We start from the raw sequence: 24,897 nt of genomic DNA, 5'->3' as shown, positions 1-24,897 counted from the left end.
CCTTAGGTCCCATCTCCAAGATATATCCTACATCTCCTGCTCTTGGGTCCCATCTCCAAAGTATGTTCCATATCTCTTGTCCTCCATCCTTAGGTTCAGTCTCCAAAATATATTTCACATCTCCTGCTCTCCATCCTTAGGTCCCATCTCCAAGATATAACAGCCCTTAGGTATGGTTTTTTGGCCAAAAGGGAGGGCACCATGCTGCAAGGACACATGAAACGGTCATAAAAAGTCAATTGCCCTCAGTCGAGAGGACTATTGATGTTTCCTGAGTTGTGGGAGCTATAGCTGTTTGTGGAGGCGGACGGCTGTCTGTGTAAGTGGACACCCTAGCCACATAAATACAAATTTTTCACTTTTATTATGTGTATAGATAAGATATAGATTTATTATGTACTAGCTGTGCCCGGCCACGCGTTGCTGTGGCGAAGTCTGGTGGTGTTGGTGAGAAATTGTTGAGGTAGTGGTGGTATTGAATGTCTGTTGTATGGTTGTCTTTATGTTTAGTATGCACACTGAAGTGGATTATATGGCAGTGTGGAGTCAAGATAATCCAGTTCAAAGCAGATAATATAAGATTCTAAATGGGTTATATAGCTGTTTGGAAGGGCCTTGAGTCTACACTGCCATATAATCCAGTTAAAATCTGATAATCTGTGGAAGAGGCCTAAGTGAGGACTAACTGTGCCCTGGGCTGAGTAGGTTGCTAGGAGACCAAGTGGGTGGAGCTTAGCCTTCAAACTGGCAGCAATTGGATAAAAACTATTATTCCTCTCCCTGTAATTAAGACTTTATTTTTTCTTTTCTTTTTGTTGTATCAACCTAGAGCCGTGAATGATGGATTGTGTTGTCAAATTTCGAGGTTGGGGGGCCTGTAGTTTTGTTGTTTTGTCCGCTGCCCTGATGCCATCACTCTTTTATATATATAGATATAGATTATTATGCTGAGGGACATGTCAGCCCTCTGAACACATCTTGCCAAGAAAGCATCACAGGTTGGAAACCGTGACAACAACATGGGCACCTCCGTCTTTCCAAGGTCCCGTATTCCGATCCCCCGGAATCCAATGCACGGCTCGGCGTTTTTAAAATGATCATTCAGGAGACAGGCGTAAGAAAATGGATCTTTTTTTTAATTCCTTTTTTGTCATCGTGACGTTTTACAAATAATGCTTTTTAACTCGGATAAGCCTTGGAGCCATTTTTTTTTTTTAAAAAAAAGAAAGAAATCACAGCATGGTCAGCAATGCAGCCATTTCACCTCCATAAATACAGGCTGGTAACAGACAATCACTAAAAGATTTATTGTATTGTGGTTTTTTTCTTTCCTAACTATACATGATCTATGTTGGCTTGTTTGAAACCTTTTAATGTCACACGCTGACAATTGCAAGGATGGTCTACCGTCGCCATCTCCTCCCGATCGGGCTCTCTCGACGGGTCCGACAACGCCTCCCGGGGTTTCTGGGAGACGTAGTTTGACCCACGGGGAGCCCTCCGGGTCGGGGAAAGCAGGGCTAAGAGAATATATGGACAGAAGCCAAGAGACGCCGGGCAAGCGCCGTCTCTTACATTGGGAGCCAACGGGCCTTTGCCCGCGCAAGCTTTTGCAGCGCAGAAGCCGAAGAGAACGGAGAGGCCCCGGACACAGACATTATTCACATTTTTTGAAAATAACGAAACACAAAATGATCCAAGACATCTTGGGCGCCTTCCTTTGCAAAGGAGGCGGCTGCGCTTCGGAACCCCACCTTTTAATAGGACTCGGCTACGACGATTCTTCATAAGTCGCTGGGAAGAAGGAACAAAGGTTCGGGGAAGCTTATCTCCAAAAGATAGGGGAAAAAAATTAATTATAAATTAAGAAACATACGCCCAAAGTGATGTGGCGAGAACGGAGGAGGAAAAACCCCAAACGAAGAGGAAAAACCAACACAGTGAATGTGTCGACGCTATCGAAGGAAGGCCGTTTGGCTCAACCGGATGCCACTGATGCCTGGGAGCTGTAGTTTGGTGAGGCAGAGAAGACGAAAGATTGTATACAATGACAACTCCCGGGATCGGAGAGCACCGAGCCACGGTTCTGAAAACGGGGTCCAACTGCATCCGTTGGACGGTGTTAAAGCCAGCCAAAACGGCAACGCGTCAACTCGCCACCCGAACGGCGTGTTCAAAGATAGCGTCAAGTTCCTAGCCCTCAAGTTCCCCTTAACAGTCCACTAGGAAAGTTCATGGCTATTGTTGAAAAACACAAGTTTCCGAGGAGAGGGGGAATCACAGAAGATTTGGTCAAGGTTTTTCAAAAACAAATAAAAATGAAGGATAGATCAGACATTCAGGAAGCGATGCCACCCATGCCCTCGACATGACGCACTGGGCAGCCCAAGCTTCTCCTCATTCCTTCGACGTGAGAAACTGGGAAATAACTGAGGTGCCAGCTGCCACGGATCGGAGCAAATCAATCCCTGGAGCGGGCATCCCAACGAGGAAGATGTGGGCACAAAGCAGCCACGGGGTCATTCCGAAAACCTGTTGTGCCCAAAAGCGGAAGGACTCGGGTTTTCTCACGGAGTTGCATGGTGTGGCGACTCGGTTGAGAAGGTGAGCAAAAGGTCCTCCGTTTTTGCCCCTTCCCGTTGGAGAAAAATACAGTGCCAAGAGGATGGCACAAGCCCAGCTCCAGAAGGTTTTCCCCAACGGAAAAAGAAAACCGAGCTTGCTCCTGGAGCCAAGTCAACTCCTCTCCCTTTCCTTTGTCCGCAAGTGTGGTTAGAGAACGGACGCCGGGCTTTAAGACACACACATCCCTGCGGACTACAGACGCCTCCTTGTGCCATTGACATTCAGCCTGGGATAAGAATGCAAAAGTCGAGAGATCGCTTTAAGGTAGGAAGGAACACGAACTTGTCTGCTTTGGGTTTGCAGCAAGGCCCAAGCATTTCGCTCACACCCGTTTCCCCGCACAATTGTCGAGAAGGGTATTTCTGTTTCAAGTTTCAAAAAGGACATTCCTTTATCACGTGCTCTTCCGAGTTCGGCACACATCCCCGGTGGCCCCACATTTCGACATTTCAGAGAGGACGCAGGCGATGAATCGGAACCAAACCCACCCAGGCCAACGCAGAAGGCAGCGTTCCCTCCTTCGCTGCATTTCCTTCCTTTGTCCCTCCGCTAAAAACTCCTATCCTTCCCATTCTGTCTCCTCCATTGGGAAGCCACCAAACTGGGAATTTGGAAGAGGGGGAAAGAGGTGGCAAGGGATGGCTTTGTAAAAGACCAGTCTCGCTTGAGCTTCTCCCCGCTCCCCAATTTAAGGCATATTATAAAGCACTGTGACAAGACCCAGACCCGGCCTGGTCCTTCCTCTCTCTCCCCATCTCACAAACATGCCAAGTTCCGCTACCCAACACCACCACACTCTTCCTTCAAAACACCTACCTTCCCCCCCAGTCCTGTACTGGAAAGATCGAGGGGCAACGTGGACCTTGATGGAAGCAATTTCCCAGTCTGTGCCACGGGAAGCAGCACTGTTTGGCACGTCCCCAACCCATTGGAACACTTCCACCAAACCCCCTACGAATTTGGACTCCAAGATGCCCAACACTTCCACCTCTGGCGGGGCAAACAACCAAAAGAATGACATGGCCAATATTGACATGGTCACCGTTGACTGCTAAAAACCAGAGGCACTTCTGCTCTGGCCAACATTGTCCCTACCCGGAAGTCTCATTGCTGCTCCATCCCGAATGGAAGTGCCGGCAAGTGCCGGAAGCCCTCTATGATGCGGGAGGTGCAAGGAAGGCCAACAACGGCACCGCGCAACGAGGCAAAAGACACAAAGACAGGAGTTCCATGGTTGAAAACAAGACGCACGAACGAAAAGGGAAGCCAAAGGAAGGGGCAGCAAAGACCACAGATCTCCCTTCCTTCCACGCTGCAATTCGGAACAACGTAGGCCAAGGGGCAGAATTCAACTTCGAGGACAAGATAGGCAAGTGGGTAAACCAGGGCCAGGGCTTCCCAATGCACGATACGATGGGGAAATGCGAGTCCCAGGGAGCGCAAGGCCTTCACCGAGGCCTTCCGACTCCCTGCGGCTCACAAAGCAAAACCACGGCCAAATCAATGTCACAGAATACGGGAAATCACAACCCTCTTGTTTTATATGTTCTAGGCTTCAGGGTACAACTTCTCTAGGGATTGCCTTCCCAGGCAGCAAGGGAACGCTGGCTAATTCTAATGGCACTGTGTAAAGAGTGATTTTAGAGAAAGAGAGAGATCGAAGCAGCCAGCTTCCATACTGAACAACAACGGCAGAGACTCTCTTGTTGATGTGAGTTGATGGGAATTCGCAACTCCTGGACAAAGGCCCCGATCAGCTGCAGAAACATTGCGTTGTCCCAAGGACACGAGTACGACGACTATGACACACGCAGAGCCCTCAAGCAAACGGGAAGGTTTTTGCAGGGACAGCGATGCCTCGAACGCTTCCATCATCCCACGGAAAGCGTCAGGACACCTCTGCAGTGGAAGCCGCAAGGAAGGAAGGACCCAACCGAGCCACGCTGGCTCGGCGGGGAAGAAGGCACTTCAAAAAAAGGCAGAGCGTTGAGAGAGAAAAGTCTGGCGGAAGGGAGGGCAAAGGAGTATCAGCTACCGCAGGCCAGGCAAGGAAAGAACGCCCTTCCGGCACCAAGAAGGATGCGCAGGTCCCTTCCGCCGACCCAGAAGGCCCCCGGGTCGCTTGCCAGCAGGTCCCGAAAGAAGACAAGAGTGTATATAGGCGGCAGACAGGCAGAGGAAGTGACGTACCCTCCCAGTCCCATCCCAATCGTCCCCAAAGAAGGCCCTGGATGCCGAGTGGCTCCTTCCTCTCCTAAGCCCTTAAATCAATGTAAAAAACATCATTTGAATTCCTCACACGCAACTGACTCCACTATCCACAATTGCTGGGAAGGTTGTTAGGAAATTCAATTTCAATCGGGTGCAAAAACCGCATCACTGGAAGTTCTAGGACAACCAAAAACACCTCAACGGGGGGGGGGGGGGGGGGGGGGGGGGGGGGGGGGGACAGTCCAAACATGGACCGCCATGAGGACGAGAAGCTGGATTGAAATTTAGCGACTCCATTTAAGGAGCGGTCATCACCAATTCACGCAAAACAGAGCCAAGGGAGAAACGGAGGACAACGGTTGGATCGAGACAACCAGGTTGTCCCCCGAAGCTCTCGTACTGAACGAGCTTTAAAGGGCAAGGTTTAAAAAAACATGAACTCATTTGAAGCAAGGTTAGGAAACCTCGAAACCCAGGGGTAAATCAAAACGTTCAAGTACAACAAGAGTATTGGTCTGCACTTTGTGTCTGAGAATGGAAAGCAAAGCTTATTGGGAATTATGGACGCCAGCCGTTCCGGAGACCAAAAATAATAATAATAATAAAGAGCTTTCGGCAAAAAAAGGATGGTCTCGAGTTCGGCGGATTACGGAAGGGTTTGAAACACCATAAATAAAAGGAGGCTCTACGTCGCTGTCGAAAGTCCACTCGCCGTGGGGATGCGTCCCAAGTCGCTCCGCTTCACTTTCGTATTGGAAAAAAAAACAACAACCGGATCTCAAAATCTGTAACAGAAGAAAGAGAGCTTTCAGGAATTAAACTCGCGGGAGGTGTGTCATTTGGAGAAAAGCAGAAGGAGGAGAGATCTGTCTTGACTTTGGAGAAAGAAGGAAAGAGGAATCCACCCCAAATGGCTCTGCGACTATTATGCGAGGAACGCAAAAATACTCGTTTCCCACGCAAAAAATGAGAGTGCGACTATTACGTAAAGAAAGACGGTAACTCACTTTCCCCGCAAGGAAGCCCTTTCCTTTTGTCTCATCTGAAGCTCTTCTGCTGCTGCATCAGGCCAACATTCTCGTAGACGCGCATGGCATTATCTTCTCTCATCCTGTCAAAAATAACAACCACCAAGGATTGTCATGTCAGCCCAAAGGCACTAAAGAGCCAAGCAAGGACTCCCTGAAAATGCCACCCAACAACAACAACAACAACAACAACAATAATACTCTACTGGGATCTGCACGCATCCGAAAATACATCACACAGTCCTAGACACTTGGGAAGTGTTTTACTTGTGATTTTGTGATATGAAATCCAGCATGTCTATCTTGTTTGCTGTGTCATACAATAAAATAATAATACTTTATTTGTATTCCTCCCTATCTATCTCCCCAGGGGGACTCAGGACGGCAAAGCTCCAGAGACCTCCTTTTCAGAGTTTTTAAACTGCCTTGCTTTGGAAAAAGCAAGGAATCCACCCCGAACGGCTCTGCAACTATTATGCGAGGAACGCAAAAATACTTGTTTCCCACCCAAAAAAATGAGGGTGCGACTACATACAACGGGAAACATTCAATGCCTCTATAAAAAAAAACACCAACATAAAATCCCATAAAAACCCACATATAAAACCCCCCATATAAAAATTAAAAGTTAAACCTAACATCAATGAAAAAGGTAAAAGGTTTTCCCCTGACGTTAAGTCCAGTCGTGACCGACTCTGGGGGTTGGTGCTCATCTCCATTTCTAAGCCGAAGAGCCGGCATTGTCCGTAGACACCTCCAAGGTCATGTGGCCACTGGCATGACTGCATGGAGCGCCGTTACCTTCCCACCGGAGCGGTACCTATTGATCTACTCACATCGGCATGTTTTCGAACTGCCAGGTTGGCAGGAGCTGGGGCTAACAGCGGGCGCTCATTCCGCTCCCGGGATTTGAACCTGGCACCTTTCAGTCTGCAAGTTCAGCAGCTCAGCGCTTTAACACACTACGCTACCACCAGGGGCCCATCAATGAACTAACCCTGAAATCAATAAATCGAACCCAACGTAGTCAAACAAAAATTATGACAACTTAGAATCTGCACAAACATCCACATTAATTGACATAGCCAACTAGAGTTCACAAAGTTGTGTGCGCTAGTCATGTGAAGCTACGTACTCCGGGCAGGTCGGGGTGGGCGTACACGGCGGGAGGGGGCTCTGGTCTCCGCCAGCCTGGTCCGCGAGCGAGTACTTAATGTTGGTGTACTCGTGCCCTTTCCGCTTGCTCTTCTGGAAGAGAGAAGAGAAAGTCAGGCGACAGGCCTGGCCCGGTCTGGGAAGTGCCCAAACCTTAAGAGCCATCCTCAAGACTGCTAGTACTGTCTCACTCCCTGGACGTGCATCTCTTATGAACCCACCCCACCCCCATTTCAAGTACCTGCTCTTCCTCGATCCGGCGCTGTAACGTCTCGATGTAGTGCTGCACCGCCATGTAGATGAACCGATACTGGGCCTCCGTCTGCACCATCCCTGAGCGTTGGGAGCGGACCATTTGGATGGTCTTGGGGACGTCGATGTCGCAATCCACGCCTGGGCAGACCAGGAAGAGAAAAGCGCTGGGTATCATGGAATAGGTTTATTTTATTTGTTTACTACAGGGGTCCCCAAACTAAGGCCCGGGGGCCGGATGCGGCCCTCCAAGGCCATTTACCTGGCCCCCGCCCTCAGTTTTAGACATAGGCTCGCCCAAAGTCTGAAATGATTTGAAGGCACAACAACAACAATCCTACTTGGCCAGAAGTAGGCCCACACTTCCCACTGAAATCCTGATACAGTAGAGTCTCGCTTATCCAACGTAAACGGGCCGGGAGAACGTTGGATAAGCGAATATGTTGGATAATAAGGAGAGATTAAGGAAAAGCCTATTAAACATTAAATTAGGTTATGATTTTATAAATTAAGCACCAAAACATTGTGTTATACAACAAATTTGACAGAAAAAGTAGTTCAATACACAGTAATGCTATGTAGTAATTACTGTATTTATGGATTTAGCACAAAAATATCATGATGTATTGAAAACATTGACTACAAAAATGCGTTGGATAATCCAGAATGTTGGATAAGCGAGTGTTGGATAAGTGAGACTCTACTGTATTTATATCCCGCCCTTCTCATTCGAAGGGACTCGGGGTACACAATTGGCAACAATTCGATGCCGACACATAATTAAACATAACAGTAAATAAAATCCATTACAAACAATTAATACAGTATAAAAATATAAAACATATGTTGGTTATTATTTTTATTTTTAAATATTGTATTGTTCTTTCCTTTACTAATACTGTAAATGAAATATTGTAAATGAATGATATAGTAATAATATAATATATTGTGTATAAAAAAAAGAAAAAAGAAAAACTCGGTAACTATAAATTAAAATCATTAAAAGGCATAAACACTAAGACAAAGCATTAAAAACATCCCATCATCCACAGCAGGCCAGGGATCCTGCTAACCAAACTCAGGTCTAGAGGGATAGCAAAGGGAGCTGACCTTTCTCTCGGATGATGTCGATGAGGATATCGATCACAATGAACGTTCCCGTGCGTCCGATGCCGGCACTGTCAAGGAGAAAGGAGAGGGGAAAAAAACTCACATGTAGCAAAGGGATTTGTGCTTCTCATAATATGTTGCGCTGGAGGTGCATTCGGGGCACGGCAGTACCTGCAATGGACCACAACGGGGCCGGCGTCGGCAATGCCCTCTTGCTTGTGATGAACCTCTTCCAGGAAGTCGAGAACGCCGCCCGGATCGCTGGGAACGCCGTGGTCGGGCCAGGTTCGGAAATGGTACTGCCACACCGTCCGCTCTGTGTTGCCCTGTCACAAAAATAAGATGTGCAGATTTGAAAAATGTGGATTCGATAAGTGTGGGTATGAATGAACTGAATGAAAGGAAGGAAGGAATGAGAGCTAATAATTTTGAAGACCCCGTTCTACTAATATTAAGGCCTGCAATGACTAACTACCTGCTTGTGGAACTGTAATTAAAAGTTACTGAACTGTAACAAAGAGAAATGTTTGCATCTGTTTACAAGTGTCAACACTGACGAACTTTTGGGGAAAAACAACGTGTATACATTAATCAGAGACAATGGCTCTTTTAAGTTAAGGAAATGTTTACAACGTTCCTTTATGTTAAGAAGGAAGTCAACACAGAGCTGCTTGCGTTGCAAACACTAATCAAGAAGAGTCAACATCTGCCCGGAAACTGAGATAAAATCAACATGTTCCAGGATGGATGACTTCTGTCAATATTTGTCAACTTTGGGACAACATCAGTGAAATATTGCTATAAAACAGACCTCATGACAACCCAGAAAGTGTGACAGACAACGAGTTGTTTGATAGCTAGTATAACTGTACTCGGTTGTTTGTGGAATCCAATGTATTTATTTATTTGCTACATTTCTATCCCGCCCTTCTCACCTCAAAGGGGACTCTGAGCAGCTTACAAATTATATATACAGTAGAGTCTCACTTATCCAACATTTGCTTATCCAACGTTCTGGATTATCCAAGGCATTTTTGTAGTCAATGTTTTCAATACATCGTGATATTTTGGTGCTAAATTCGTAATACAGTAATTACAACATAACATTACTGCATATTGAACTACTTTTTCTGTCAAATTTGTTGTATAACATGATGTTTTGGTGCTTAATTTGTAAAATCATCACCTAGGCTTCTCCTTAATATCTCATTATCCAACATATTCGCTTACCCAACGTTCTGCCGGCCCGTTTATGTTGGATAAGTGAGACTCTACTGTACATACAATATAATATATTATTAGCACAGCATATTAGCATTATATATTACTATATTGAACTATACCACTATACTGTAATATTATTAGTAATATTACATGTAATATATAATATATATTCAATATTATTATTAGTATTATATTGTAGTACATTATAATATTATTATCAATATTATATGTATATACAATATATTATATTATTGTACATTATCTTTAACTGGCCGTTCCGAATTACGTGCTTCTCTCCCGCTGCTCCCTCCCAAAACAGAGTCCCGAATGAACGTTGCTTCTGTTCATACTGATGCACCGGACCTTCACCCTGATGGCATTTCCAGTATGAAAAGGATGCCAAGCCAAGCAAAACTCACCTGTCCAACCTTGGAGAGCTTGAGCTCCCGCAACGTGTAGTCGTGGGCCGCGCTCTCCTTGACGTTCCGGACGCGCATCACTCCGTATTCCTTGAGCGCATGCTCGTCCGGCCAGTACTTCACACATTTGCTCTGGAAAGAAAAAAAAGGCAAAAGGGCAGAGAATTAATTCTTTAAAAAATACTTTTATAATACTACTTATAATAATACTATAATAATAATGCAATATATTAATATTAAGGAAAAGCCTATTAAACATCAAATTAGGTTATGATTTTACAAATGAAGCATCAAAACATCATGTTATACAACAAATTTGACAGAAAAATAGTTCAATACGAAATAATGCTATGTAGTAATTACTGTATTTACGAATTTAGCACCAAAATATCACGATTTATTGAAAACATCGACTACAAAAATGTGTTGGATAATCCGGAACGTTGGATAAGCGAGTGTTGGATAAGTGGGACTCTACTGTATTATTTTACTCTATTAATTATTACTATTACTATTACATTTATTATTTTGCTCTATTAATTATTATTACATTTATTATTTTACTCTATTAATTATTTTTACATTTATTATTTTACTCTATTATTGTTGTTACTTTTACATTTATTTTACTCTATGTTTATTATTAACAATACATTTATTATTTTACTGCATTTATTATTATTACATGTATTATTTCACTCTATTATTATTAAAAGGATACATAAGCCCATTTACATTGGAGAAGATGAAAATAAGGATTTAATCAGAGTTGGACAGTCATATCTTAAGTTACAGTTTTACATAAAAATTCAAAAACATTTAAACTACTGATACCTCGATTAAAGTACTGTATATACTTGTGTATAAGCCTAGTTTTTCAGCTCTTTTATGCGGCTGAAAAAGCTCCCCTCGGTTTATATTGGATTATATGAGGCCCCTTCTACACAGTTGAATAAAATGCACACTGAAGTGGATTATATGGCAGTGTGGAGTCAAAATAATCCAGTTCAAAGCAGATAATATAAGATTCTAAATGGGTTATATAGCTGTGTGGAAGGGCCTTGAGTCTACACTGTCATATAATCCAGTTCAAATCAGATAATCTGTATTTTATAGGCAGTGTGGAAGAGGCCTAAGTGAGACCTAACTCTGCCTGTCCCCTGGGCTGAATGGGTTGCTAGGAAACCAAGTGGGCAGAGCTTAGCCTTCTAACTAGCAGCAATTGGATAAAAACAATTATTCCTCTCCCTCTAATTAGGACTTTCTTTTTCTTTTCTTTTTGTTGTATGAACGTAGAGGCATGGATGAGGGGTTGTGTCCTAGGCTGAAATTTCATTACCCTTTTATATATATATAGATAGATAGATAGTGTGTACATATAATATTGATCATAATATTGTACTACACTCTAATACTAATACTCCTGTTTTGGCTGCTCCATGCACTAGCTCTGGGCCTCCTCCAGAATCTCCAGAATCTCCTCGTCTCCCGCGCCAATCCATGTTTCATCAACACCAGGGCACACCCCACGCAAGCCGGGAGTTGAGCACCGACCGGAAGGCTTCCTGGCAAGATGAGCAATGTGTTCCGGAGCAGGAGAAACAGATGGTCCTCCAAAACATTGACAAAACTAGGACCTCCCGTGAGACCGCAATGCTGCGTCGTAGCCGAGGTTCTGCTGGCAGAGAAGGGAGGAGGATGGCGAGGGAAAGCAGCTCCCGCTTGGTGCCAGATCTCTGGAAGAACAGCCCTCCCTCCTCCGCTATCCTTTCTCTTTCTTTGTTTGTGATGTGCAGCCACTCTGCTGTTGCCGCTCGGGGCCTCGAGCAGAAGAGAGCAACGGCAGAGCGAGGGAAAGAGCAGCACAGAGAAAGCCAAGGAATGGGGGGGACAACGGAAAGAGGGGAGGGTGGCACAGGGACTCCACCCAAGGTCCTGGGTTTCCCCAAAAGGGAGCACCCATTGGGAAGGGAGCACACATTCAGGATGGAGCACCCATTGGGAAAGAAGCACACATTTGGAATGGAGAACCCATTGGGAAGGAAAACACCCATTCAGAATGAGGCACCCATTGGGCAGGAGTGGCACAGAACCTCAAGCAAACTTTAAGTACTGGTGGAGTTTCTTGGGGTTAACCTGTCATGATGTAAGTTATAGTACACCCACAAGCCCACTTCTCCCCTTACCTTTCCTCTCTCAACCTCTTTTGTCGTCATGACGATGACCCGGGAATTTTCCTGGAACACCATCCGCCAGAAGTCGTTCACCGTGTTCTGGAGGCAGCCCTGGGTGGCGATGTAGCTCTTCTTGGGCTTGGTGTTGTTGCACTTGGTCTCGAACTCTGGCTGCAAGCGGAGAGGGAGATCAAGAGGCCCGGTCGCCTTCGGAGGGCCAGAAAAGGGCCTTCATTGGGACTGCAATTCCCAGAAACCCCCTGCCAACCAACTCCAAGCATTTGGACCTGGCTGAGATTGTCCAAAGCCTCGGAGGTGACCTCCACAATCCAGCCCATGACAATGAGCAAAATATGGCTCTCAGTATTTAAAAAAAACCTCTAGAATCAGGACAGTAAATAAAGAACAACACTCAGAAAACAGGGGAATTCCGGACAGGAAACAATCAGGGCCAGGTAACACCTCCCAACAAAGGATTCCCCTATAATAATAATAATAATAATAATAATAATAATAATAATAATAATAATACAAAATCACACGTCGAACACTTCCCAAGAGTCTAGGACTGTGCTGATTTTGTGATATGAAATCCAGCATATCTATCTTGTTTGCTGTGTCATAATAAAATAAAATAATAATAATAATAATAATAACTTTATTTATATCCCACCACCATCTCCCCACGGGGACTCGGGGCAGCTAACATGAGGCAAGGCCCGACCAGCATAATTTACAAAAACAACAGCATAAATACACTGCACAATATACAAAAAATAAAACAATAAAACAGGAGTTAATACAGCGGTAATAGTATCAATCCCCTAGGCAGGAAGCAGCAAGGTTTGAAGCTGCAAGGCCATTCAATGCTAATCAAGGTGGACAATTGCAACATTCTCACTTGCCTCCAACAGACAAGAGTTCTTTCTCCCACCCTGGACATCATTCCAGAGAGATATATACAGTCCACTTGCTTCATTTCCAACAGACTTCTATGCAGATACCCTCACTGATTGACTTTGCAGCTGCAAGGCCATTCAATGCTAATCAAGCTGACCAATGGCAACATTCACACGTCCTTCCAACAGACAAGAGTTATTTCTCCCATCATTCCAGGAATATATATACAGTCCACTTGCCTTGTTTCCAACAGACCTTTATACAAATACCCTCACTGATTGACTTTGCAGCTGCAAGGCTATTCAATGCTAATCAAGCTGGACAATGGCAACATTCACACGTCCCTCCAACAGAAATGAATTATTTCTCCCATCATTCCAGAAATATATATACAGTTCACTTGCCTTGTTTCCAACAGACCTTTATACAAATACCCTCACTGATTGACTTTGCAGCTGCAAGGCTATTCAATGCTAATCAAGCTGGACAATGGCAACATTCACACGTCCCTCCAACAGAAATGAATTATTTCTCCCATCATTCCAGAAATATATATACAGTTCACTTGCCTTGTTTCCAACAGACCTTTATGCAAATACTCTCACTGATTGACTTTGCAGCTACAAGGCCATTCAATGCTAATCAAGCTGGACAATGGCAACATTCACACGTCCCTCCAACAGACAAAGAGTTCTTTCTCCCACCCTGGACATCATTCCACAGGGATAGAAATCCCACTTGCCTCGTTTCCAACAAGACCTCCCAACTCCTGAGGATGCCTGCCATAGATGTGGGCTGGAACATGGCCAGACAGCCCGAAAAACTCACAGCAACCCAATCCTAATTAACTTGACTCTCTCGTCAGCCCAAGGACACCCCTGCCCTAGAGCATGCCAACTACAACATCCACCTAAAATTAGAATTTGAGCTTGACATGACCTCAGAGGTCTACAACACCCAGCCCCGAACTCCATGCGGCCAATGAAACACCAAATACAGTAGAGCAGGGGTCCCCAAACTAAGGCCCGGGGGCCAGATGCGGCCCCCCAAGGTCATTTACCTGGCCCCTGCCCTCATTTATAATATAATATTTTATTTAAGTTTTAATAATATAATATATTGTATATACATATGATATTGATAATAATATTATCATTTTATACAATATAGTATTAATAACAACACCATATAATAATATTAATTATATGTTATATATTACATATAATATTACAGTATAGTGGTATAGTTCAATATAGTAATATATAATGCTAATATTGTGCTATGCTAATAATATAATATAGTGTATATACATAGTCTAAAAGTGATCATTGGAATAGTCTCGGAGTGACCCTTGGAATACTCAAGGAGCGACCCTTGGAATACTCCTATTAGACTATTCCAAGGGAATTAGACTATTCCAGGCTTGCCCAAAGTCTGAAATGACTTGAAGACACACAACAACAACAATCCTAATTAACCTATCTCATTGGCCAGAAGCAGGCCCACACTTCCTATTGAAATCTTGATAGGTTTATGTTGGTTAAAATTATTTTCATTTTTAAATATTATATTGGTCTTTCATTGTTATTGTTGTTGTTTTGACTACAAATAAGATATGTGCAGTGTGCACAGGAATTTTTTCGGGCTTTTTTTTTCAAATGATAATTTGGCCCCTCAACAGTCTGAAGGATGGTGCTTTAAAAGTTTGAGGACCCCTGCAGTAGAGTATCACTTATCTAACGTAAACGGGCCGGCAGAATGTTGGATAAGCGAATATGTTGGATAATAAGGAGGCATTAAGGAAAAGCCGATTAAACATCAAATTAGGTTATGATTTTACAAATTAAGCACCAAAACATCATGTTAGGCAACAAATTGGACAGAAAAGGCAGTTCAATACACAGTAATGTATGTTGTAATTACTGTATTTACGAATTTAGCACCAAAATATCACGATGTATTGAAAACACTGACTACAAAAATGTGTTGGATAATCCAGAACGTTGGATAAGTGAGACTCTACTGTATTCCCAAAGAGCCGTAGAAATCCACCCCCACCACCAAAGTCCAAGTATTCTTACCATGATAATATTGGCGTTGATGTAATCGGACACGGGCTCGTTGGGATCGCCATCGTGAAGAACAACTCTGGTGTGGTCAACTGGCAGGAGGAGACACAAGGGGCACCTTAGGAAAGCGTGGATCAGGGTGTCCTCATAACAATAAGGTGCCCGCACAATAAGGTGCCCGGACTTGAAAGCAGAGGATGCCGAACTGCTTTCGGGCCGAGCAAAGTTTTTATTTTTATTGATTTTGATTGATTTGATTGCTGATATTGCAGTTGACTGTGCTGGGGATTAGCATCATCATCATCATTATTATTATTATTATTATTATTATTATTAATTTATACCCCCAAAGGAGACCCAAACCGGCTATGTATGTATTATTAATATCAGAATTTACTATTACTATTCTTTATTTCTACCCTGCTTTAGCTTTCCAAAAAAGAGACCCAAAGTGGTTATGTATCTATTATTAATATTATAATGCATTATTGCTATTATTTATTTCTACCCCGCTTTAGCTTTCCTTAAAAGAGACTCAAAGCGGCTATGTATGTATAATTAATATCAGAATTTACTATTACTATTCTTTATTTCTACCCTGCTTTAGCTTTCCTTAAAAGAGACTCAAAGCGGCTATGTATGTATAATTAATATCAGAATTTACTATTACTATTCTTTATTTCTACCCTGCTTTAGCTTTCCTTAAAAGAGACTCAAAGCGGCTATGTATGTATAATTAATATCAGAATTTACTATTACTATTCTTTATTTCTACCCTGCTTTAGCTTTCCTTAAAAGAGACTCAAAGCGGCTATGTATGTATAATTAATATCAGAATTTACTATTACTATTCTTTATTTCTACCCTGCTTTAGCTTTCCTTAAAAGAGACTCAAAGCGGCTATGTATCTATTAGCAATATTATAATTTATTATTATTACTATTTATTTATTTCTACCCTGCTTTAGCTTTCCTTAAAAGAGACTCAAAGCGGCTATGTATCTATTATTAATATTAGAACGTATTGTTACTATTATTTATTTCTACCCCGCTTTATCTTTGCTAAAAAGAGACTCAAAGCAGCTATGTATCTATTAGTAATACAGTATTAGAAATTATTATTATTATTATTACTATTATGTATTTATTTATACCTGGCTTGATCTCTCCCGAAGGAGACTCAAAGTGGCTATGCATCTATTACTAATATTAGAATTTATTGTACTATGTTTTATTTCTACCCCGCTTTAGCTTTCCTTAAAAGAGACTCAAAGCAGCTATGTATCTACTATTAATATTAGAACGTATTTTTACTATTATTTATTTCTACCCCGCTTTATCTTTGCTAAAAAGAGACTCAAAGCAGCTATGTATCTATTAGTAATACAGTATTAGAAATTATTATTATTATTACTATTATGTATTTATTTATACCTGGCTTGATCTCTCCCGAAGGAGACTCAAAGTGGCTATGCATCTATTACTAATATTAGAATTTATTGTACTATGTTTTATTTCTACCCCGCTTTAGCTTTCCTTAAAAGAGACTCAAAGCGGCTATGTATATATTATTAATATTAGAATTTATTATTACTATGTTTTATTTCTACCCCGCTTTATCTTTCCTAAAAAGAGACTCAAAGCGGCTATGTATCTATTAGTAATATTATAATTTATTATTATTACTATTATTTATTTCTACCCCGCTTGATCTTTCCTAAAAAGAGACTCAAATCAGCTATGTATCTATTAGTAATATTAGAATGTATTATTACTATTATTTATTTCTACCCCACTTTATCTTTCCTAAAAAGAGACTCAAAGCAGCTATGTATCTATTATTAATATTAGAATGTATTATTATTGGAGGGGGCTGATTCACTATGGTGGGAGTTGTAGTTTACCCTACAGCCAGAGAGCACACTCAACCCCACCCATGATACATCCAAAAGGTTCCAAACTGGGGAAGACAAGAGTTCGAAGACAGGAATGGGGATGAAACAGTACTCACAGGGCAGGATATTTTTGTAACGGTTCTTGTTCTTATTCTCCTGGCGCTGGCCTTCTTTACGGCTGTAGAGGAGCTTGCATTCTTGCTGTTGGAGAGTCTACAGGAAAACCAAAAGATATACAGCAAAGACAATAATAATAATAATAATAATAATAATAATAATAATAATAATAATAATAATAAATGTGACCAATGATTATCCAAGAAAAGAAGAAAGAACATTATGAGAAAATACAAGAGGACATTAGCAGGTACGACTATCAGATTGAAAACTAGGTGATAATATCTCTCCTCTTTTGTTATAGAGGAGATATGAACTTTTAAATACCTTAAGTAATGAAAATTAGTGTAATGGAAATTTAGATGTAATAACAATAACTATTATTATTATTATTATTATTAGCGACATTTATATCCCGCCCTTCTCACCCCAAAGGGGACTCAGGGCAAGTAATATGTATATAAAATATATTATATTATTTGTATAGCACAATATAAGCATTATATATTACTATATTGTACTATAACACTATATCGTAGTATTATTAGTAATATAACATGTAATATAAATATACCATTATAATAGTGTATAATTATTATCATATTGTATTACATTATAATATTATTAATATTATATGCATACACAATATATTATTAGTATAACATAATATGATTATTTTATATTAATATATTGCCTTTTTCCTACGCAGCAAAATACTAATTATGGGTCAAGACTTAATTTACTAACAATAACTCCATTACTGTATTGTAATATTATTAGTAATATTACATGTAATATAAATATACCATTATAATAGTGTATAATTATTAGCATACTGTATTACATTATAGTATTAATATTATATGCATATACAATATATTATATTATTACTATAACATAATATGATTATTATATATTATATTATAACTACGTACATTGCCTTTTTTCCTACCCAGCGAAATACTAGATATGGGTCAAGACTTCATTTACTAACAATAACTCCATTACTGTATTGTAATATTATTAGTAATATTACATGTAATATAAATATACCATTATAATAGTGTATAATTATTAGCATACTGTATTACATTATAGTATTAATATTATATGCATATACAATATATTATATTATTACTATAACATAATATGATTATTATATATTATATTATAACTACGTACATTGCCTTTTTTCCTACCCAGCGAAATACTAGATATGGGTCAAGACTTCATTTACTAACAATAACTCCATTATCCCCAACTTCTCACTTTCTTTTCCCCCGACTTTTATACCTTTCTCCCTTGTATGTTTGTCTAATAAATATACTAAAGTGATACCAAAGGGACCAAGCTGCCCCCGGGATGAAGTTTTGTGAAAGTGAAAGGCGGAAATGGATGCTCCGGGTTTTTACAGACCTTCCCAACCCAAAGAGGTTGGGAAAGGAATGTACGGCCACGTTCAATGTTTGGCAAACACGGCTTCCAGCAAGGACACAACTCCCCCTAGCGGTGCGATAGGAGTGTGCGCATATAAATATGATGAGAGCAAGGACCTATGGGCACATGGCATGCGCTCTGCGTGGGACACGGAAGGGCCTTCTGTTGGCTCCATTCCCTTTGCTTACCTCAAATTCTTCCCAAAAGCCCTGCTTCACTTTGTCGGTGGTCTCCGCCAGCTTGCTCAGCTCCCGGACCCGGCTCTCGATCTCCGCTGCATTAATGCGCGTGGTGTTGAGGGGCTGCAAGGAGGAGAGATGTGTTTACAAAACTCGATTCACTTCCTGAGATTATGTCGGCTCCATCTTCCTGAGATTATGTGCACCATTTCTCTCCCTGTGTCAAATTATTATTATTATTATTATTGACACAACGACGTTGTATGACACAGCAAACAAGATAGATATGCTGGATTTCGTTTCACAAAATCACAAGTCGAACACTTCCCAAGTGTCTAGGACTGTGTGATGTATTTTCGGATGATGCATGCAGATGCCAGTCAGGTGGCCTTTTGCAGTTGGCAGATCGTGATTTTGTCAATGTCTATTGTTTCCAAATGCCGGCTGAGATCTTTTGGCACGGCACCCAGTGTGCCCATCACCACCGGGACCACCTGCACTGGTTTCTGCCAGAGTCTTTGAAGTTCAATCTTGAGGTCCTGAGAGCGGCTGAGTTTTTCCTGTTGTTTTTCTTCAATGCGACTGTCACCTGGGATGGCAACATCAATGATCCAAACCTTGTTCTTTTCCACAACTGTGATGTCTGGTGTGTTGTGTTCCAGAACATTGTCAGTCTGGATTCGGAAGTCCCACAGTATCTTTGCCATTACCCAGTCTACTTTTACAATCTCTCAGTTTAATCCATGTTTTTATTAGTTCTTGTTTTTATTGGCTAATGTTTAATTTATTTATTTTTTTATTGTGCAAGTTGTTGTCTATTGCTGTGTTTTATACTGCTACTGTTTTTATTCGGGCTTGGCCCCATGTAAGCCGCCCTGAGTCCCCTCCGGGGAGATAGAGGTGGGGTATAAAAATAAAGTTATTATTATTATTATTATTTGCGTGTTCATTTTCCACAACCTTTGCAGGTTTGTGATCCCACCAGTTCTTCTTATTATTATTATTATTATTTGCGTGTTCATTTTCCACAACCTTTGCAGGTTTGTGATCCCACCAGTTCTTCTTCTTCTTCTTCTTCTTCTTCTTATTATTATTATTATTATTATTATTATTATTATTATTATTATTATTATTATTATTACAGTAGAGTCTCACTTATCCAAGCCTCGCTTATCCAAGCCTCTGGATAATCCAAGCCACTTTTGTAGTCAATGTTTTCAATACATCATGATATTTTGGTGCTAAATTCGTAAATACAGTAATTACAACATAACATTTCTGCATATTGAACTACTTTTTCTGTCAAATTTGTTGTACAACATGATGTTTTGGTGCTTAATTTGTAAAATCATAACCTAATTTGATGTTTAATAGGCTTTTCCTTAATCTCTCCTTATTATCCAAGATATTCGCTTATCCAAGCTTCTGCCAGCCCGTTTAGCTTGGATAAGTGAGACTCTACTGTATTATTATTATTATTATTATTATTATTATTATTATTATTATTATTATTATTAATACTTTATTTTTATATCCCGCTCCCATCTCCCCTAGGGAGACTCACATGGGGAACAAGCCCAATGTCACATATAATACACAGTCATACAATAAAGCCAATATAAACAATATAAACAATAAAACTATATAACAGCATAAAGTAGGATAAAACAGCATATCAGAACAATGACTCTGAGCATAGTGCAATATATATATATAGAGGCAAAAATTATACAGGGTCAACATATTATTATTATTATATTATCATTATTATTATTAGGGTGTGCGGCACCTTCCCTACTGAAGAAGGCGAAACCTGTGCAACTTCATAAGTTGGTAGGATGACAATAATACATCTGGAAAGTATTTGGGTTTGATTTAACTATTTGCCCGCCTTAAATCCAGCCGCCTTTCTCCCCAAATGGGAGTCCAAACTGTTTGGACGTTACAAAGCGATGAAAGGTTAGGAGGAAAAACATGGAGCCTCTTGGATAGCAACGTTTCAACCACAAACGTGAGGAAAAGGGCCACCGAACGAGCCTTCTTACCTGCTTCAGCTGAAGGACGGTGCCCAGGGTTTCCACCATGGGGTTCTTCTTGTAATGTTCAACCAGGTCGGTCAAGGAGTCAAACTTCTCCCCGCCGCCAACGTCATACTTCATATCCTTCAAAAGGAAACGCAAGAGGCCAATGAGCCACCCGGCACAAAAAGAACCTACATTTGATCACGCACAGACATTTATTCTGGAGCAGGAACTCAGCAAATCAAACTTGGAAAGGAACTTAGGAAGGGAACGACCAATCTGTTCAGTCGGCGTAACATTAGGAGACTCCCGTCTGAATGTCAACATGATGTAATTCTTGTTTCTGAGACATTGGGATGGCAGGAGGGCCTTCTGTTGGGTTCTGGGCCTAGGCATGATAGAGCTGGGCCTCCTCTTCTTCTCTCTCTTTTGAGACCAGGACTATGGCAGTTGGGATGGACCGCAGACCTTTCTTGAAGTGCTAGGCCTAAGCATGACAGAGCTGTGCCCATGACTTCTTCTGAAGTCAAGGAAGTGACAGTCGGGATGGAAGTCATTACTAATAGCTTACTATAGAATTGCAAGGATCTGAATCATTTTTCTCACAGCAGTAAAGCAGCTGTTATGGCCTAGTTGGGTGTGTTATCTGCTTACTGTATAAAACAAAGCATTAAATTTGTAGTTTTTAGCTTAGCTGAGCTCTGCTTAGAGCTGGTAGCTCGTAGGAGGTGGCTGTTTTGTTGCCAGGAGCTGACATGTAGTGTTTGGAAGCTGAAGTCAACGCCAAGAAAGGCAAGTCAAGGGCATCTTACTTTCAACAAAGTAGACAGAAACTGAATGATTTACTACGTTTAGTTCCTGTCGTCGTAGAAAGAAGAAGACTCAGAACTGGAGACCCAGCTTTTGCGACCTTTTGTAAAAGCACTTGGCTGTTTGGTTGTGCATTTAAGTAAATCAGATCTAATTTGCCAAATAGTCACTGTTGAATGTTATTATGATGAATGTTTTCTATATTGTGGAATGATATTTTAAATTGTAAGTCGCTCGGAGGACTCTGGTGGAGAGCGACTAATTAAGAAATAAAGTGAAGTGAAGTGAAGAAGCTTTTCATCTCTGCACTTAAAACATCCTGAGCCAGCCTAGTCCAGCGATCTCCCCGTTTTTTTTTTACCTGGCATCGGATCATGACGTGGGTCACTTTGGACTTCCCGTCGTTGCTCTCCCCTTTGTCATCTCCCGTCCGGACCGACAGGACAAAGTCTCCAGGGTGGCTCTGGCTCTCGCGGACCAGAAAGCTACCGTGTTTTCCTTTTTCCGTCAACAGCTTCTCGGCTTCTTTCCCAGACAGATGACCATGGAACCACCTGGGGAAAGACCATGGAACCGAGCAGATCATGCTTTGCATCTCGGTCGGATCTCAAATCCCGTCCGGACCGACCCCCTCCAAGCAAAACTCACCTTTCCGATGTGGGGTCGGCACAGTTGAGCGGGTACTTGAGCTCAATCACATCGCCATTCTTCTCCTTGAGCTGCCCGTGGTGTTCCATGTAGTATTGGACCAGCTCGGCCAAGGTGGCAAACTTCTCTCCACCGTAGAGGTCATAGTAGTCGCCCGTGTTTTGGATCTTGATGTGGGTGACCGCCCCATTGCGCCTAGGCAGAGAAGGCAGGACCCACATGACCAACACAACATACTGAAGAGCCTTGGGAAGAACAGAGCTTGTTTCATAGAAGTTGTAGTTCACCTACATCTAGAGAGCACTATGAACCTATACAAGGATGGATCTAACTTGGCACGCATACCCGATATGCCCAAATTTGAGTGCTGGTGGGGTCTGGAAGGGATTGACCTCGATTTTGGGGAGTTGTAGGTACTGAGATTTATAGTTCATCTGCAATCAAAGAGTACTCTGAAACCCAGCAACGATGGACTGGGACCAAACTTGGCACAAAGGACCTCCATGACCAACTGAACATACTGGAGAGGTTTCGTGGGAATTGACCTTGATTTTTAGGGATTGTAGTTCACCTCCATCCAGAGACATTGTGACCCCCACCGGCAATACACCAAACAGCACACAGAACCACCATGAACTATTGTAGGGCTTTGAGGGGACTGACTCACTATGGTGGGAGTTGTAGTTCACCCTGTAGCCGGAGAGTACACTGAACCCCACCGATGACGCATCTGGAGCAAACTTGCCACACATGCCCAACTTAACCATTCATAAAATCCATATATATATATATATATATATATATATATAAAGGTAAAGGTAAAGGTTTTCCCTGATGTTAAGTCCAGTCATGTCCGACTCTGGGGGTTGGAGCTCATTTCCATTTCTAAGCCGAAGAGCCGGCGTTGTCCATAGACACCTCCAAGGTCATGTGGCCATTGGCATGACTGCCTGGAGTGCCGTTACCTTCCCGCCGGAGCTGTACCTATTGATCTACTCACATTTGCATGTTTTCGAACTGCTAGGTTGGCAGGAGCTGGGGCTAACAGCGGGTGCTCATTCCGCTCCCAGGATTTGAACCTGGGACCTTTTGGTCCGCAAGTTCAGCAGCTCAGTGCTTTAACGCACTGTGCCACCAGGGGCCCATATATATATATATAGATAGATAGATAGATAGATAGATAGATAGATGACTTTTTCAAATAACCCGTACATTGCACGATACCCAAGCCAGTATATAATAAAAGTGAACGTACATATGTTTGTTTTTCTGTCTGTTTGTACCACAAAGGTTGTTGCTGGTGATATGAAGATGTATATGCATGAAGGAAAATGAGAAAGGAAGGAAGGAGCCTCAGTCTACCACTAGAATTTAAAAAAGGTTTTGTTGATTCAACTTACCGGACCGAGAGGGTGAAGTCGCCCGGGTTGCTTTTGCTGGGTCGGGCCAGGAAGCTGCCATCCACGCCTCGGGTGAGGAGCAGGTTCTCGGCTTCCACACCAGTGATGTTGGGGTGGAACCACCTGAGAACAAGAACAGAGTCCTTCGTCACAGAATGACAGAGAACAGCCATAGAGTACTTGACGGTGGCGGACAAAAATATCCAGACAGCCCGGAGAACTCACAGCAACCCAATGATTCCGGCCATGAAAGCCTTCGACAACACGTTTTCTTAAAACTGTTTTCAAAGTCTGAAACTCTGCATTGAATAACACCCCTACAGTGACCTACTAAAACGTCAACAATGACAAAGCCGGAGAGGTGAGCTGCTGCAAAAGGAGAGAACTTGGATCTTTCTCAGCAAGGTGACCCCCAAATCATCAAGTAAATCACCCTAAAAATCCCAACCAGCATCCCTAAAAGACTGGGGATGAAAGTAGAGATCGATCATGACACACCAGCCTTTTCTTCGTTTCTGTCACTTCTTGCATCCCTATCACCGGAAAGGAAAGCAAAGCAACCCTCTTACAACGTACAACTTTCTGAGGTTAGCCTTGGTGACCAGAGGCAGAGAGCTATCTCCAAACACAGAGAAGAAGACCTAGACTGTCTTCAAAGAATGGGGTTGATGGGGTGTACAAAATAAATATAATAATAATAATAATAATAATAATAATAACAACTGCAAAAGGCCACCCTACTGGGATCTGCACGCATCATCCGAAAATACATCACACAGTCCTAGACACTTGGGAAGTGGTCGACTTGTGATTTTGTGATATGAAATCCAGCATGTCTATCTTGTTTGCTGTGTCATAATATAATAATAATAATAATGATAATAATAATAATAATAACAATAATTAATTTATATACCGCCCTATCTCCCGGATGGGACTCAGGGCGGTTTCCAATCATAAAGACAACACATACATTACATAACAGCGTAATAACACATTATTAAACAAAATAAAACTATACTAAAATAAAACTATACAATTAAATAGCAATAAATAACACTTACACAACCTGATCAAGGGGACAGGAACCATAAACCCAATACAGTAGAGTCTCACTTATCCAAGCCTCGCTTATCCAAGCTTCTGGATTATCCAAGCCATTTTTGTAGTCAATGCTTTCAATATATTGTGATATTTTGGTGCTAAATTCGTAAATACAGTAAT

The 24,897-nt window shown here is 41.8% G+C and overlaps 1 protein-coding gene across 2 annotated transcripts in view; it reads right to left on the bottom strand.

Annotated features, from left to right (window-relative positions):
• Window positions 1-1,115: 1,115 nt before the first annotated feature.
• ptpn11 (protein tyrosine phosphatase non-receptor type 11) overlaps window positions 1,116-24,897 on the bottom strand; it is a 33,721-nt gene continuing 9,939 nt past the window's right edge. Inside the window, exons 2-16 of one of the 2 annotated variants that reach the window (XM_062958340.1) lie at window positions 23,674-23,796; window positions 22,274-22,468; window positions 21,987-22,179; window positions 20,840-20,956; window positions 18,804-18,917; window positions 17,178-17,274; window positions 15,180-15,259; window positions 12,211-12,405; window positions 10,025-10,156; window positions 8,553-8,707; window positions 8,382-8,449; window positions 7,261-7,412; window positions 7,000-7,112; window positions 5,844-5,947; window positions 1,116-5,621 (exon numbers count right to left, since the gene is read on the bottom strand). In XM_062958340.1, coding sequence (XP_062814410.1) covers window positions 5,875-5,947; window positions 7,000-7,112; window positions 7,261-7,412; window positions 8,382-8,449; window positions 8,553-8,707; window positions 10,025-10,156; window positions 12,211-12,405; window positions 15,180-15,259; window positions 17,178-17,274; window positions 18,804-18,917; window positions 20,840-20,956; window positions 21,987-22,179; window positions 22,274-22,468; window positions 23,674-23,796 — 1,807 coding nt within the window. In that variant the 3' untranslated portion in view covers window positions 1,116-5,621; window positions 5,844-5,874. The remainder of the gene's footprint in view (window positions 5,622-5,843; window positions 5,948-6,999; window positions 7,113-7,260; window positions 7,413-8,381; window positions 8,450-8,552; window positions 8,708-10,024; window positions 10,157-12,210; window positions 12,406-15,179; window positions 15,260-17,177; window positions 17,275-18,803; window positions 18,918-20,839; window positions 20,957-21,986; window positions 22,180-22,273; window positions 22,469-23,673; window positions 23,797-24,897) is intronic. The other variant, XM_062958341.1, reaches the window with a different exon arrangement.

The sequence above is a fragment of the Anolis carolinensis genome, chromosome X (assembly GCF_035594765.1).
Source record: "Anolis carolinensis isolate JA03-04 chromosome X, rAnoCar3.1.pri, whole genome shotgun sequence".
Lineage (NCBI taxonomy): Eukaryota > Metazoa > Chordata > Lepidosauria > Squamata > Dactyloidae > Anolis > Anolis carolinensis.
Note: the sequence above shows the minus strand (reverse complement) of the source record. Positions and strands in the feature narration are given on the sequence as shown.